The sequence below is a fragment of the Bicyclus anynana genome, chromosome 23 (genome assembly GCF_947172395.1).
Source record: "Bicyclus anynana chromosome 23, ilBicAnyn1.1, whole genome shotgun sequence".
NCBI lineage: Eukaryota > Metazoa > Arthropoda > Insecta > Lepidoptera > Nymphalidae > Bicyclus > Bicyclus anynana.
In genome coordinates, this window is record NC_069105.1 from 7967548 (window position 1) to 7983286 (window position 15739).

General features: G+C 39.4%; 1 protein-coding gene across 1 annotated transcript in view; it reads right to left on the reverse strand.

Annotated features, from left to right (window-relative positions):
- Window positions 1-15739, reverse strand: part of LOC112055305 (transient receptor potential protein) — a 54263-nt gene that overhangs the window by 17542 nt on the left and 20982 nt on the right. The window contains exons 4-9 of the mRNA XM_052888608.1: window positions 10638-10733; window positions 8851-8993; window positions 5378-5579; window positions 4608-4781; window positions 3637-3735; window positions 2251-2386 (exon numbers count right to left, since the gene is read on the reverse strand). Of these exons, the coding sequence (XP_052744568.1) occupies window positions 2251-2386; window positions 3637-3735; window positions 4608-4781; window positions 5378-5579; window positions 8851-8993; window positions 10638-10733 (850 nt within the window). The remainder of the gene's footprint in view (window positions 1-2250; window positions 2387-3636; window positions 3736-4607; window positions 4782-5377; window positions 5580-8850; window positions 8994-10637; window positions 10734-15739) is intronic.

Genomic DNA, 15739 nt, shown 5'->3' on the forward strand with positions numbered 1-15739 from the left:
AGGAAATTTGAGAAATCGTCTTGATTGTTATATATATGGGCTATTAAACTAAAATTACGAGCGGTTCGGTACCGCCAAACATTTTTATTTTATTTTCAGTTTATTTTGGCATCATTCTTTATCAAATTTAAGTTATTTTGGCATCATTCTTAATAGAGTATGATAACTTCTGATTGATACAAATTAATGCCTTGTGTCCAGTGGTAATGCTAAGTTGTTTTGGCCCTTAAGGGCAGAATTACGATTTCTGGCTTGGGCAATGAAACATTTGGTCCGAGGATTGTCATTTTTGGGTAGGTAAATTTGGCAATCTAAAAAGCAGGGTCAAGGTCATTTCGTTGAAACAATTATTTAAGACTAGCGGACTTTAGCGCGCGACTTCGTCCGCGTGGAATTCAGTTTTTCACAAATCCCGCGGGAACCATGGATTTCTCCGGGATAAAAAGTAGCCTAATCCAGAGTAAAATCTATTTCCATTCCAAATTTCAGCCAAATCGCTTCAGTAGCCGCAGCGTAAAAGAGGAACAAACATACTTACACACTTTCACACTTACACACAAACTTTCGCCTTTATAATATTAGTGTAAGTTGTTTTGGATCATATGGGCATGACTACAAGTTTTGGCTTGGGCAATGAAACATTTGGTCCGAGGATTGCCATTTCTGGGTAGGTAAATTAGGCAATCTAAAAAACAGGGTCAAGGTCATTTCGTTGAAACAATTATTTTAGATGATCACAAATACGATGAAAGACGATGTAATGACTCATTATTTCAGTTCTACTCCTAGATAAATAATAACCCTTCTGGCTGGGAAGTAATGGGTCTAAATCAACCCTTACATCTTGAACATTATTTTAGGAAATGACAATCTGAAATTTTATTGAATACTAGCCAAACTGTTTCAACGCTGTGATTCCAGTTCCCGTGAGAATACCGTGATAAAATATATCCTATGATACTCACAAAAAACGTGGCTTTCAAGTGGTAAAAGAATTTTCAATATCGGCTTATTAGATCCAGAGATTTCCTCTATAATACCACAAAGTTCACCCCTTTATAATATTAAGATATTGATATAGATTTTAAAGAGTTCATAAGCCTCAATTGCTCAATGGTAAGAGCGGTTGGACTCATCACCGAGGGGTGGTGGTTCAATCCTCACCCCGTTGGTCTATTATCGTACCCACTCCTAGCACAGACTTTCCCGACTAGTTGGAGGGGAATGGGAATATTGGTCATAATATTATAAAAGATATGGCTAATATCATTTAAAAAAAAAAAAAAAAAGTGTGTCAGCTCCGTCGCACGAATGGAGTTTACTCTTTTCAATAGCAACGCCTGAAAAGTGAAAGGTGCGCAACCGAGGTGCAACGCTGCGTGCGCGCCCGCCAACAGCGTGCACGTGCGTGCGGACGCGCTAGGCATGTGCACGCTATGCGTCACGCGGCTACGTACGTGAAAGGTGCGCAGAATAGGTTGCGCACAAAAAACGTACCGAGGGGTATAAATGAAAAATCGATTGTTAAGGAGTAAACTCCAATAAGTTATGAAATGACATGCGTTACGTTTTTTGTGCGCAACCTATTCTGCGCACCTTTCACCGTGCGCTGTGCCGCCAACAACTTGCACATCGCACCCATGTGCACGCTGTAGGCGGGTGAGCACGCCGCGGCCTGCTGCACCTTGGTTGCGCACCTTTCACTTATAAGGCGCGAGTATTGAGACGTGCTTCGAGCTAACTTTTTTATTTTTTTTAACATGCACACTTTTTTTTGTTGGTAAACAGTGCACATCGAGTAGGGCTTTAGTAATACTTATGTTAAAGAAGACTAAATGTATAGAATTGTAAAATAACTAATAGACTTTATAATATACTTCACATTATATATTTTACTCTTACAATGATATAATCATTAAACAAACAAGCCCAATAACATATAGTATATAGGTATAGTCGCCTATACAGCATACCCTATGTACGTCTCAATACACTCACAGCTAAATTAGAAAGTTGCGCACTAAAGGTGCGCACCAAAAACGTGACACTTTTTCGTTAGTTCAGTTGGTTTTACCCCTCGGATTTTTCTCATACCGGGCGCCTTATATATAAAAAATCGATTCTTAAGGAGTAAACTCCAATAATAAGTCAAGAAAAGTACTTGAGGTGTAAAGGATTAACAAACATACACACAAACTTTATAGTATAATGAAGTGACAATAAAGTAATAAATAATAAAAGTACACATACTTAAAAACATCATGTAGGAGGTACTGTGACAGATGAATTTGACGAACGGCTTCTTCATGTATTGACCTAATTCAGATTCTGGGGCGAGCATATATATGGTGCAGTATATGGGGAACATGGCGCCTAGTTTTGCAACCTGAAACAAATTATAAACATATTACAAAGTAGCCGACGCCCTGCGGATTCACCAGTGAAGTTACCGTAAGAATACAGGGAAAAATATAGCCTATAACATTCGAAAGTAAGTTTATTGAATACTATCCGAGGCCCCACTGCTTCACTGGCGTGGTTCCCGTTCCCGGGAGAATACCGTGATAAAATATAACCTATGATACTCACAAATAACGTGGCATTTTTGTGGTAAAATAATTTTTAAAATCGGTGCAGTACATCCACGGATTACCTGCTACAATACCACAAATTTTACCTCTTTATAATAAGTATTCTTAGTATAAATTTTAAATAAAAAGTTGTTAAAATAATTAAAAATAATAATTCCCGAAACGAAGCAAAATGCAAACAAGTAAAGAAAATGGGAATTTATGCTATAAATTGAAAAGAGTAATTATTTCTATGAGAGAGACAAAAGAAAATGAAATTAGTACCTTAGAGTACTACTAAACAAACTACTAATTCGGTATTGGGTATGATACATAGTTAGTAGAGCCGATGGACGTGGACGACCAAGATACATAGCGACCCCGCAAAGGAAAGCTTTTGGTTGACCCCAGTATATGGACCAACCACATTAATCAACCGGGTTGCAGGGAGCCGCTGGATGCTGGCGCCTCGAGACCGTTATGTTTGGAAGTCCATGCAAGAGGCCTTTGTCCAGCAGTGGACGTCCATCGGCTGTTAATGATGATGATGGCCACTAAACTGCTCTAAAAGTACGTGACAACACTGAAGAGGATATTGTATTGTAAGAAGACTCAAAGTCACTAAGCGGGTGATGGTGACTGAGCGAGATGTTTGAAGTTCCTCTGCGTGATTGAATCAGAAATAAGGAGATCCGCAGAAGAACCAAAGCCACTGACAGCTCAACGAGTCGCGGAGCTGCAGTGGAAATGGGCACATAATTCGAAGAGCCGATGGACGTTGGGGTTTCAAGGTGCTGGAATGGCGATGTAGCACCGGAAGCGCAACACTGTCGACCACGAATGCGTGGAACGAGGTTATCAAGCGGGTTGCAGGCAGCCGCTGGACGCGTACTCCTCGAGATTGTTTTGTTTGGAAGTCCATGCAAGAGGTGTATGTAGCAGTGGACATGCATCGGCTACGATGATGATGATGACTACAAAAACGCTATAAAAGTACGTGACAATATTGTTACTTGTAGATTGTAGGACAAATTCTATTGTTAAAAAATATAAGAATAGTGCATACCTGTACACATTGACCGACGATGCTTTTTCTCTTGAACCCTGGTAATCCTTCGTACCAAATCGATCCTAACAACTGTTGTACATTTGGATGTGCTACAAACTGAAATTATATTAAAAATTTAAACATATATTTGTAACTTACAGTATGCAGACAATATTACGCTTTTTGCAGAAACTAAAGAGGATATAGTAGACCTGCTGACTCGTCTAGAAGTCATTAGCCTTGAATTTGGAATTGTCATTGACAGAGATAAGATCAAAATAGTGATTGTGTACCGCGTTAATAAGAACAGACCAGATATTGATAAAATAGCGAATTGTGAGGTTGTTACAACCTACATCTATCTGGGTTCTATTATTTCTAATATCTGGAGGCGTTATGCCATTGCTAGATCGGCAGTAGATAAACTTAACAAGTTTTTGAAAGATAGGAGAATCACCAAAACCACCAAGGTTCGACTTATGATGTCTTGGTAGGTGTCTTGTCTTTCCAATCTGTCTCTACGATGCGGAAACGTGGTCTTTGCGTCTGCAAGACCGTCGCTAGACCGACGCCCTGGAGATGTGGTGTTGGAGACTTTTGTTCAGGATTCCCTGGACGGCATTCAGAACTAACATTTCCATTCTCAAGGAACTAAAGATATTGAAAGACTTTCGTTGACTGTGCTTTTATGGGTTTTATAGTTCTTTGACCACATCTCCAGAAATCAGGATTCAATCGAGCGGTTGGTTGGTAGTGTAGAGTCAAGTAGAAGGCAAAGGATTTAGAAGTCGATCTCCATTCCGCTGGACGGATTTAGTTAAGGCTGCTACACAATTATCCATAGTGGAGTATTCTCATAATGCAGTCAATCACCAAAAGTGGAGGAGCATTGAGCCACCAAGAGTGTATTATTAGAAAGAAGGTTTTTATTCATTATTTTACTCTAAGAAAAGCATTTTTCAGTACAAAATCAATGAAGTTCTCCATACCATTTTCTGCTTATACTTGATTGCCAATTTCAACCTGCCCAAAGTCTGTCGTTCTCCAGGTTCCCAGCTGTCCAGGTCCCAGGGGTTGTAATTCAGCATGATCTCCAGTTCTTGTGAGGTTCTCGTGTGATCCAGTAGTGAAGTGGCGAATTCTTGGCATAGATGCCGCAAACTCTGGTCGCATAAATAAATAAAATCTTTTTAACAAAAAAAATTTACCGACTTCAAAATTACTAAAAATAAACTAAAAAGCGAAAAATAGCATCGTATGTGCTACCTCACTTTGAAGGCGGTGCGAAGCCAGTGGCGTATTAATCAAAGCCGTTATTGAAAGAACCACTGAAAAAAACCGTCTGAAAATCCTAAAACTTCCTACTATAATATTATAAACGTGAAAGTTTGTATGGATGTTTGGATGTTTGTTACTCTTTAGAGCCACTACTACTGAAGCGATTTGGTTGAACATTGGAATGTAAATAGATTTTACTCTGGATTAACACATAGGTTACTTTTTATACCGAAAAAATCCATGGTTTCCCGAGATTTGCGAAAACTAATGATTTTCATGATATGAAAGTTTGTTACTCTTTCACGCCTCGACTACTGAACTGGAGATGATCTAAATGGCTTGAGTTAATGCATCACTGTGCTGGCACAACCTTCAAAGTGATCAGAAGGTAAGCACATACGATGTTATTTTTCGCTTTTTAGTTTATTTTAGTGATTTTGAAGTCCTCGAGAAGAAGAAGTTGAAGAAGTGAATTAATTACCTTGTACTCTGTTCTAAATTCAGTTTCCATTCGGCTCAGTCTGCCCAGCTCCCACGACAGTTCAAACGCAGTGAGGAGGGGGTCGGCTGAGGACAGCGCGATGAGGGAGGGGGAGCTGAGGGCGCGGTACGCGTTTATCCGCGCCTGGGAGTGACGGAGGGAGTCTTCGGTTAACGACTTGACACATTCGTCGCAGCCGCACCTACAAATATGGTTATGTTAGAAAATAGCACGAGATTTAGAGAAGTGATTATTTTGACTGCGTATTTGATGCAGTAACTGGAACACAGATTAATAAACATCAAAATAATTATGTATATAGCCCACCCTAATCCCCGCAATTACACCCGCATAGTTCCTGTTCTCGTGATCGTACGAGGATAAAATATGGCCTTGGACACTCACAAATAATATGGCTTTCTAGTGGCAAAAGCATTTACAAAATCAGTTCAGTAGATCCAGAGATTACTCCCCACAACATCACGTTATCTCTGATTATGCAGAATTATATCAGAAATTATATCATAAGTACTCGCACAACACAAATCATGATCAGGAGATTTGCAAAAGAACCAAAGTCACCAACATAGTGCCGCGAAGCGCGAAGTTTAAGTGGCGATGGTTGAAGCCGATGAACTTTGGTCCCAAGGTGCTGGAATGGTAACCAACAACCGGAAAGTGTAGTGCTGGTTGACTCCACTAGGTGGACCGAAAAAATCAAGCGGGCTACAGGAAGCCGCTGCTAGCGACACGAAACTGTATTTGGAAGTTGAAGAAGAATGGTGGAACGCGCTTGCCTAGAAGATGCCTATTCACTCTTGACTTGAAGATGGGCATCTTCAAGTCAAGAGTGAATAGGCTATGTTGTAGGAGGTGGGGAAAACGGAACCTGGAAGAGAATTCCACATCTTTGCAGTGCGTATAAGAAAAGAGGAAATAAACCGCTTAGTACGCGTCCGAGGAATTACGATGACGTAGCGGTGTAGATGTCTGCGATGCCTAGCAGTCCTGTGTTAGAACGGCGAAGGTGGCACAAGATCAAACAGTTCCTGCCGGGCTAGCATGGGCAAGGGATAAAATTTTTATCCACCAATTATATCCACTGACTAAGGATATAAATCCACCCGTCATAGCATGGCCACAAGGGAAAGACAAATTAATCCCCGATTGACATTACGCGTGGAGATCTTTTCCTCGACTATGGCATATGGAGTGGATATAAAAATTTTAATAAAAAAAATTCAACCGACTTCCAACTCAAAAAATAACTTTAACTAAAAAGCAAAAAATAACATCCTACCTATGTGCTACCTTCTGATCAGTTTGAAGGCGGTGCCAAGCCAGTGATGTTTTAATTAAATACGTTTAAACTACAAAATTTCTGTGGTTATTCCAGAAACAGCTTTAATTAAAACACGACACTGGCTTGGCACCGCCTTCAAACTGATCAGAAGGTAGCACATAGGTAGGATGTTATTTTTTGCTTTTTAGTTAAAGTTATTTTTTGAGTTGGAAGTCGGTTGAATTTTTTTTATTAAAATTTTTATTTTTTTATTTTTAGTGTTAGCATACCCACTGCGTTTGTACAGTCACAACCTATCTAAGTGGAAAGTTCTTATCAATACAAAATTATCAAGTCCAAACACAAGGTAGCTACTGTGAGCCGTCGAGGAGTTCTCTTCACTGTGCTTCGTCTTCATCACCAGACCCTTAATACAGTCGCAATCCATCTAGGTGGAAAGTTCTCATCAATACAAATTTATCAAGTCCAAACACAAGGTAGCTACTGTGAACCGTCGAGGAGTTCTCTTCACTGTCCCTCGTCTTCATCATCAGACCCTTAATACTGTCACAATCCATCTAGGTGGTAAGTTCTCATCAATACAAATTTATCAAGTCCAAACACAAGGTAGCTACTGTGAACCGTCGAGGAATTCTCTTCACTGTCCCTCGTCTTCATCACCAGACCCTTAATACAGTCACAACCCATATAGGTGGAAAGTACTCATCAATACAAATTAATCAAGCCCAAACAAAAGGTGACTGCTGTAAATCCTTGACGAGTTCCATCGTCTGTGTTTCGGCTCCATCATCAGACCAACTCCAAACCTTCATAAAGTTGTAGTGGTTTAAAAGGAAGTTCCATCAGGTAGAAAAGTTTCCATCAGGTAGGAAACACTAACAAACGTACTAGCCGTCTCTACAACTTTCGAAAGTTCCCCTCAATTTCTCCAGGATGCCACCATCAGGTCCTGACATGAAAAAATGGGACCACCCTGGAAGTAAACCCTACAAAACAAAAAAAGAATTTTCAAAATCGGTCCATAATTGACGGAATTATCGCTGGACATACATAAAAAAAAAAAAAAAAAAAAACATACATACAGCCGAACGTAGAACCTCCTCCTTTTTGGAAGTCGGTTAAAAATGATATACTTTGGACTTTTGACATTTAAACGCGATAAATTTATCCCTGTGAAGTTGATGTGGGGATAAAACTTTACTTAAAAAAACAATTATGTCTCGCATATTTTGGTCTTTAACAATTGCTTCGCAATATGGGGTGGGGTAGGGGTAGGGTAGGGGTAGGGGTAGGGTAGGGGTAGGGTAGGGGTAGGGTAGGGTGGGGTAGGGGTGGGGTAGGGGTTGTGTAGGGGTGGGGTAGGGGTGGGGTAGGGTAGGGGTAGGGTAGAGGTAGGGTAAGGGTGGGGTAGGGGTGGGGTAGGGGTGGGGGGGTAGTGGTGGGGTAGGGTAGGGGTAGGGTAGGGTGGGGTGGGGTAGGGGTGGGGGGTGGGGTAGGGGTGGGGGGGTGGGGTAGTGGTGGGGTAGGGTGGGGGTAGGGGTGGGGTAGGGGTGGGGTAGGGTAGGGGTAGGGTAGGGCAAGGGTAGGGCAGGGGTAGGGCAGGGGTAGGGTAGGGGTAGAGGTAAAGAAGGGTAGAGTAGGGATAGAGAATAAGTGCACTTATGTCACAACGAAGCTTGACCGGGTCCGCTAGTATGATAGATACTATAGATACCTACTACAAACCACCGCAAAAAACAATCACCAAACAAAACAATGCCAACAGAAAACAGATAAATAATATGCACAAAATAACCAAATATTATCAAATTTACGTTTATTTCGGACTATTAATATACCTAATGCCAATTTATAAGATATATACAAATGGGTTGACAAGTCTTTCCCTCCGTTTATCCACCGGGGATATTATATCCACCGGCGTGCCCATGCGCGGTAAGTGGATAAAACGAGTGTGGGGGATAAACGTTTTATCCTCTCCCCGTGGATAAATTTCTTCCTTTGCCTGTGCTAGCCCTGCTGGGCGCACTCCCCGAAATATATCTTGTAGAACACTGATAGACAGGCAACCTTTCGGCGATGCTCTAAGCTATGAAGTTTAGAGTTTTCTGTGCACATGATAATGACAATGATGATGATGGTGATATAACGTGGCATCGTCTGTACCTACTTGACGTCGTGGGGCACGGGCAGCGTTGCACCGCGGTCGAGCAGCAGTTTGAGGATCTCGTAGTGGTTGCGATGCGCCGCCAGGATCAGCGGCGTGATGTCAGCCGTGAATGTTGCCGCCGACGGGTCTATGCACTCCCAGCTCTGATGATGAAGAGCATTTTTAAGAGTTATTCAAATTCAAATTCCATCTCATTATTATCATCCTTTTTTTATGGTCTCCCTAAAGGACGAGGAATTCCTTTTTTTTTTTATTGTTTACAAGTTAGCCCTTAACTACAATCTCACCTGATGGTAAGTGATGATGTAGTCTTAGATGGAAGCGGGCTAACTTGTAAGGAGGAGGATGAAAATCCACACCCCTTTCGGTTTCTACACGGCATCGTACCGGAACGCTAAATCGCTTGGCGGTACGTCTTTGCCGGTAGGGTGGTAACTAGCAACGGCCGAAGCCTCCCACCAGCCAGACCAATTAAGAAAATCTCAATCTGCCCAGCCGGGGATCGAACCCAGGACCTCCGTTTTGTAAATCCACCGCGCATACCACTGCGCCACGGAGGCCGTCAAAATTTCTTTTTATACGAGACCTTAGGCCTATCACGCAGTTCCAATGCAGGTTGGCGGGCTAACGGTGATGGTGTTTAACCAATTAACGATTATCTATCTTATTACTCTTATCTTTTGCTCTCTAAAGCACAGGGGTGTAATACCATCAACTTCCTCACCAGTGCTGAGAAATGTGTTAGAAGGAAGAAAATCCTAGTGTCTCATATTGGCCAACCCAAGACCGAATCCAGAGGACATCTTAATCCGAAACTACATAGGCTAATCACTGAACTAACGAGGCAGTTACAGAGACAGAGATATAACAGTAAAAGAGAAATGAGGAGGTCCACAGAAGAACCAAAGTCACTGACATAGCTCAGCGAGTAGCGAAGCTGAAGTGGCAATGGGGTTCCAAGGTTCTGCAATGGCAACCCTGCACCGTCAATCTTAGTGTTGGTCGACCCTTCACTAGGTGGACTAAGGACATCAACCGGGTTACAGGGAGCCGCTGGATGCTGGCGGCTAGAGATCATTTTGTTTGGAAGTCCGTGCAAAAGTCCAGCAGAGGACGTCCATATTACTGATGAGAACAGTAACAATTGAATCAATTGTTAATATATTTGATTTTGTTTATATACGAGTGAGTACCCTAAAACAGCTATAACGCGCTTCTAGGCCATAAAAATCTTCTAGCCCACCATCTCGAATTGGAGCAGCTTGGTGCTTGTAATTATATTCCCTTTTCAATAAGGATTACCTGCCTTATTATTAGTCTGTTATAATAATAGATATGATAATAATTAACAGGGTATTGTTCTATATACAACAGAATATAGATAAAGCCATTAAACAAAGTAGTTTTGCAATTTGGAATGGCACAAATAAAACAAACTTTTACTGAAAATTGAGCATTCTTTTATCCAAACTTTCCGGTCGAGCTTTTATAGATTATTCAAAGTAGGTTATTAAATAATCTGGCGTATTGCACTTTGTTGGAATGTCGCCAGAAAACAGAATGTAGGTATTAATTATTTTATATGTGAAATATTAACTGACGCCGCTAAAATGCTTGGCGGTACGTCTTTGGTAGGGTGGTAACTAGCACAGCCAATGACTATCATCGGACCAGACAACAGCCAATATAGACAATCTGAAACTGATCCGAGCTAGGGATTGAATCCAGGACCTTTCTGTTGAGAGCACAACTGTGCTAGAGAGGTCGTCAAAGTACCTAATACTCACATAAGGCTCGCCGGGGACATGGTGCTCTTCTTCCCACTGCAGTAACATCTCTACAGCCTCCACATATTCTTCTTTGATCGCATGCAGCAATGCGTCCTGTCAACAAGTCAAATTATAATTTTACTTCATGACTAGAAGTCACTCGCGACTTTGTTCGCGTGAAAATCGGATGTTCTACAAGATACATTTCGGCGAGTGCGCTCAGGAACTGTTCGATCTTGTGCCACCTTCGCCGTCCTACCACAGGACTGCTAGGCATCGCAGAGATCTGCACCGCTACGTTGTCGAAATTCCTCGGATGCGTACTAAGCAGTTTAGTTCCTCTTTCCTTATACGCACTGCAAAGATGTGGAATGCTCTCCCAGCTTCAGTTTTCCCCATCACCTACAATATGGGTATTTTAAGTCAAGTGTGAATAGGCATCTTCTAGGCAAGCGCGTTTCATAGGCTGCATCATCGCTTCCATCGGGCGTGATTGCAGCTAAGCGCTTGCTTATACAAAAAAAAACATACATACAGCCGTAGAACCTCCTCCTTTTTGGAAGTCGGTTAAAAAAAAAAGTTGCAGCAAGCTGAGTAACAAACTTCCAAACAAACAAACATCCATACAAACTTTCGCGTTTATAATATCAGTAGGATAAAGTCCAGCTTTCTCTCCGTACTCGTAATAGTGGAGGTAATTATATACATAAAATTAATTAAAGGCAATAAAATTTAAATAACCTTTAATAAGTTATGTAAACTAAAACACTTCAGAGGCTCCCCATGGGTATGTATTATTTATTACGAAAGCTATTTTGGTAAACCGGAACTTCTAACCTACTAAATGTACACAAATAAATAAAATTGAGTTATTTTAAACTAGTCGACGCGCCGCGGTTTCATCTGCGTAGTTCCCGTTCCCGTGAGAATACGCAGACAAAAATATAGCCCATGATACTCAAAAATAATAGTTTTCTAATGGTGAAAGAATTTTTAAAATCGGTTCTGTAATTCCAGAGATGACCTCTAAAATAGGTTTACCTTTTTACAATACTACAGTAGTGTATCTAGATTGAGTTCGTGATAGCTCAGTGGATATGACCTCTGCCTCCGATTCCGGAGGATATGGGTTCATATCCGGTCCGAGACATGTACCTCCAAATTTTTAATTTAGTGCATTTTAAGAAATTTAATATCACGTGTCTCAAACGGTGAAAGAAAACATTATGAGAAAACCTGCATACCAGAGAACTTCCTTAATTCTATGCGTGTGTGAAGTCTGCCAATCCGCATTGGGCCAGCGTGGTGGGCTATTGGCCTTATAAAAATTGCAATTTTGGTTTTCATATTGTACGTTATACGTAATTATACGTTATTGTTAAATTTCCGTTCATTATAACGATTTTACTCAAAAATACACAACAAAGCTTTCCAAATTTACAATTGTATATCTATATACAGCCTTTCTTGATGAGTACTGTTTACCAACAAAGAAATTAGAAATGAAGGTAGAAAACGCATGTCATTTCATAACTTACTTATTTTAAATTATATAATAATTTCTTTATAAAATGTTATATAAAATATATTAACCATAATTGTTCTAAGCTTATTAATCCAATTTATTATCATTAATTTAAGAACAAGTTAATTACTACTAATACTAGTGATTTGTACCTTCATTTTTAATTTGTCTGTTGGTAAACAGTACTCATCAAGAAAGACTGTAGTATAGATTGTTCCATATTGAGGAATTCGTCCCACGTTGCAATCTTTGTATCAATTTCACTACGGTTTTAGGAAATTTGAATAAATCGATGGAATCTGTGACGAAGGCAGGATTTATGTTGCAATATAGCGGTTTTCATTGATATAAAACCTCCTCAGGATGGATGTGTTGTTTTAAAATACCAATTTTCCGAAAAATCGGATAGCTCGTCTCGTCTGTTCTTAAAATGAAAATACAAATAGGAGAACCTGTGAATGCTAAACTTTGTACTAAAGTGTTTTTCAGATAGCATGGGTACGGTGACATGACGTTCATCTAACTGGTAACAATTTGGAATTGGACGTTTATCACTCTCCACCGCCGATTCTTATAAAAACCATTAAATTATTATTAATGGAGTAAGTATAGGAGATTCGTTTTCCTATTTTGTTAAATTGATATGTATTGATTATTATTATTGATTAATGTTTTTGTATTTTAATTAGTATTTCTTTCTTTCTTTCTTTTCTATTTTGTGTTATTTTTGTTGTAGTTAGTACATTGTGTATCACCTGTACTGTTTTGTTAGTAATTATATAAAATTATAATGTATATTTATAGCCCGGGAAGACGAATTGGGCAACTGTAATGTCTTCCCGGGTACTGTTTAAGTAAATAAATAAATAAATAATACGTACTATTATCGTAAATCGCGGCAAATTTTCAATAGTGAAATGAACTGTCACCGTACCCATGCTATTTGAAAAACACTATACAAGCTACAAGTGTGTCAGTCCATGCTTTTATTATATGTACCCAAGTAGGGTAAGAAACCATCAAGCTTTAGACCATGACGACTATAAGAGACAGGAGGGATCTGGGAGGGTAGGTATCAGTGGCGAAGGATGGAATTTAGATGAAGGTAACCCGTCCCAAAGAAAAAGAAATTCATATATCTAGATACAGCACAACAATGCATGAATTTTTAAAGGTAACCCGGTGGGAATGTGCACTCTTCGCCGCTGGTAGGTATATAGGTTTAGATCATAAATTCTCTAAGTATAAATTATTTTTTCAATTATTTCCTGGGAATATTATGAGACTTTGACTACAATGACTTTTAATAAATAAATAAAAAGGTTTGTTAATAAAATGTTATATAAAATATATTAACCATATCCAATTGTTCTAAGCTAATTAATCCAATTTATTTTCATAAATTTAGGAACAAGTTAATTATAATTATTGTTAGGTGTGAGTATAAGCCGTGATATACCAGTGGATATGACCTCTGCTTCCGATTCCGGAGGGTGTGGACTCGAATCCGGTCCGGGACAAGCACCTCCAACTTTTCAGGTGCATTTTAAGAAATTAAATATCACGTGTCTCAAACAGTGAAGGAAAACATCGTGAGGAAACCTGCATACCAGAGAATTCTTAATTCTCTGCGTGTGTGAACTCTGCCATTCCGCATTGGGCCAGCGTGGTGGACTATTGGCCTAACCCCTCTCATTCTGAGAGGAGACTAGAGCTCAGTAGTGAGCTGAATATGGGTTGATAATGATGATGATGATTAGGTGTGAAATGACTAGTGATTTATACCCTCATTTTTAATGTGTTTGTTGGTAAACAGTATTCATCAAGAAAGGCTGTATGTAAGAGTATCTCCATTATTTTTTAATCAGACTTATGAAAAGTGTACCTTATTCTATCGTTCGTGTACTAAGATAATTAGTTTAGGGCCTCCTGCGCGCTGTAACCTAATCAAGGCCGGCTTCAGGCAGCAATAAAACCTCTTTGCGTGTATTTGTAGCATACACCTGCAAAGGGACACCTCACAAACTAGCGAGGAGATTTACATCATTTAACTGCCACATGAAACTAGCCGACAGACAGTTTTAGCTACCCAGAAGTGGACTACAAAAATAAAAAAACAAATGTCGAAAAAAGATTATGATTCACAACATTTGTCAGGACAACTTAATTATCAAATCAAACTGTAACCCAAATAAGACCTTAGAATGGCAGAGAATGACATTGAGTGAAGTTACGCACTTGTGAACGTTGTGTAAAGGGTTAAAGACGTCTTTGATAGTTAACCAACAGGCAACCCTTTTCCACTCAAGTCACTCTCCCCGCCTATACCAAGTACCCATAAAAAATCACACAACAAGTAATGTGGACGGCTCGAACGCTACGACCACACTGAAACCGACCGGAAATCCCTACTCTTTACGAAACAAGTCGCGCCACCTAGCGTCGGTACGAGCCAACACGAGATCGAGCGACGTCATATCCGTCCCAGACTACTGTTTCCAACACTAGTAGCTACTGGCATGTCTCTCAATAAGTTCAAAGTTTTAACGCAAGCTTATAGGAAAGCCTTGTTATAGTATTAATGATTATATAAACGATAAAAAGCTTAGTTTTTAACTGTACTTTACGATTGAGTACATTGATTGATTGACGCTTTCACTAAAGTTGAGTATTTTTAACTTTCCGCGACGGTATCGCGTCCCCATTATATGAAACTGTCCTAATTTAGTGTTCACTATCAAATTAACATGCATCGATGCTTTGAACGTCGCGCCGTGTTTATCAAAGCTAGGAGCTAAGTAGTCTGAGAGTATGTGGAAAACTTCGAGGGGGTGTACATTAGAAAAAACTAAATGTTTTTTATGATTAATGATTAATTCACTATCTTTGATGTGTGCCAATTGACATATACGAAATTGAAATTCTATATGACTAATGTCATCCGGTGTCTACTGATGGATATCATACATTAAGTAGATGACATTTCTCAATTGATTGGATTTATATTTTAAGTTTTATCACCTACTTGTGAGTTACAACCATATAAATCGTGCTAAGTTTCATCATACTAAGTGTCTCCATCCTACAAAGTATTCGTTTGTTAAGCTCAGTTCCTCGGATTAGTCAGTTTACAAAATTTAAACTTAGTTTAAATAGTATATTGTACTAAAACTTATTAGTATAAACAATAATAAAATATAAGACCTGAAACCACCAGGCATAGTCATTGTATCTACGATAAACAAAATTAGTAATGAAATAAAAAAAATATCAAGCAAGTTTCTTTAAATATTTGGTGATATACCTAAAGTGTTTCTTTTAAATAAATTTCTTAATTATAGTACAGAACTAACAACAAATCTATTGTGGACACGTGAGTAACATTTCAAATCATTAATTTTAAGATCTTCTTTTCAGACTTCTCTAGCACCCCCTAAATAATGCGTGCGCTCTCTTGGACTATTAAATTAGGCCATCAGTTTATTGATATCGTAAGTTATTTCTGTTGACCTAAATAAGGCATCTGATACTATTTTTACTGTATTTTCATTACGTTCAGACGTAAAAGTGGGAATTGCCATTAATTAGGTTTCCC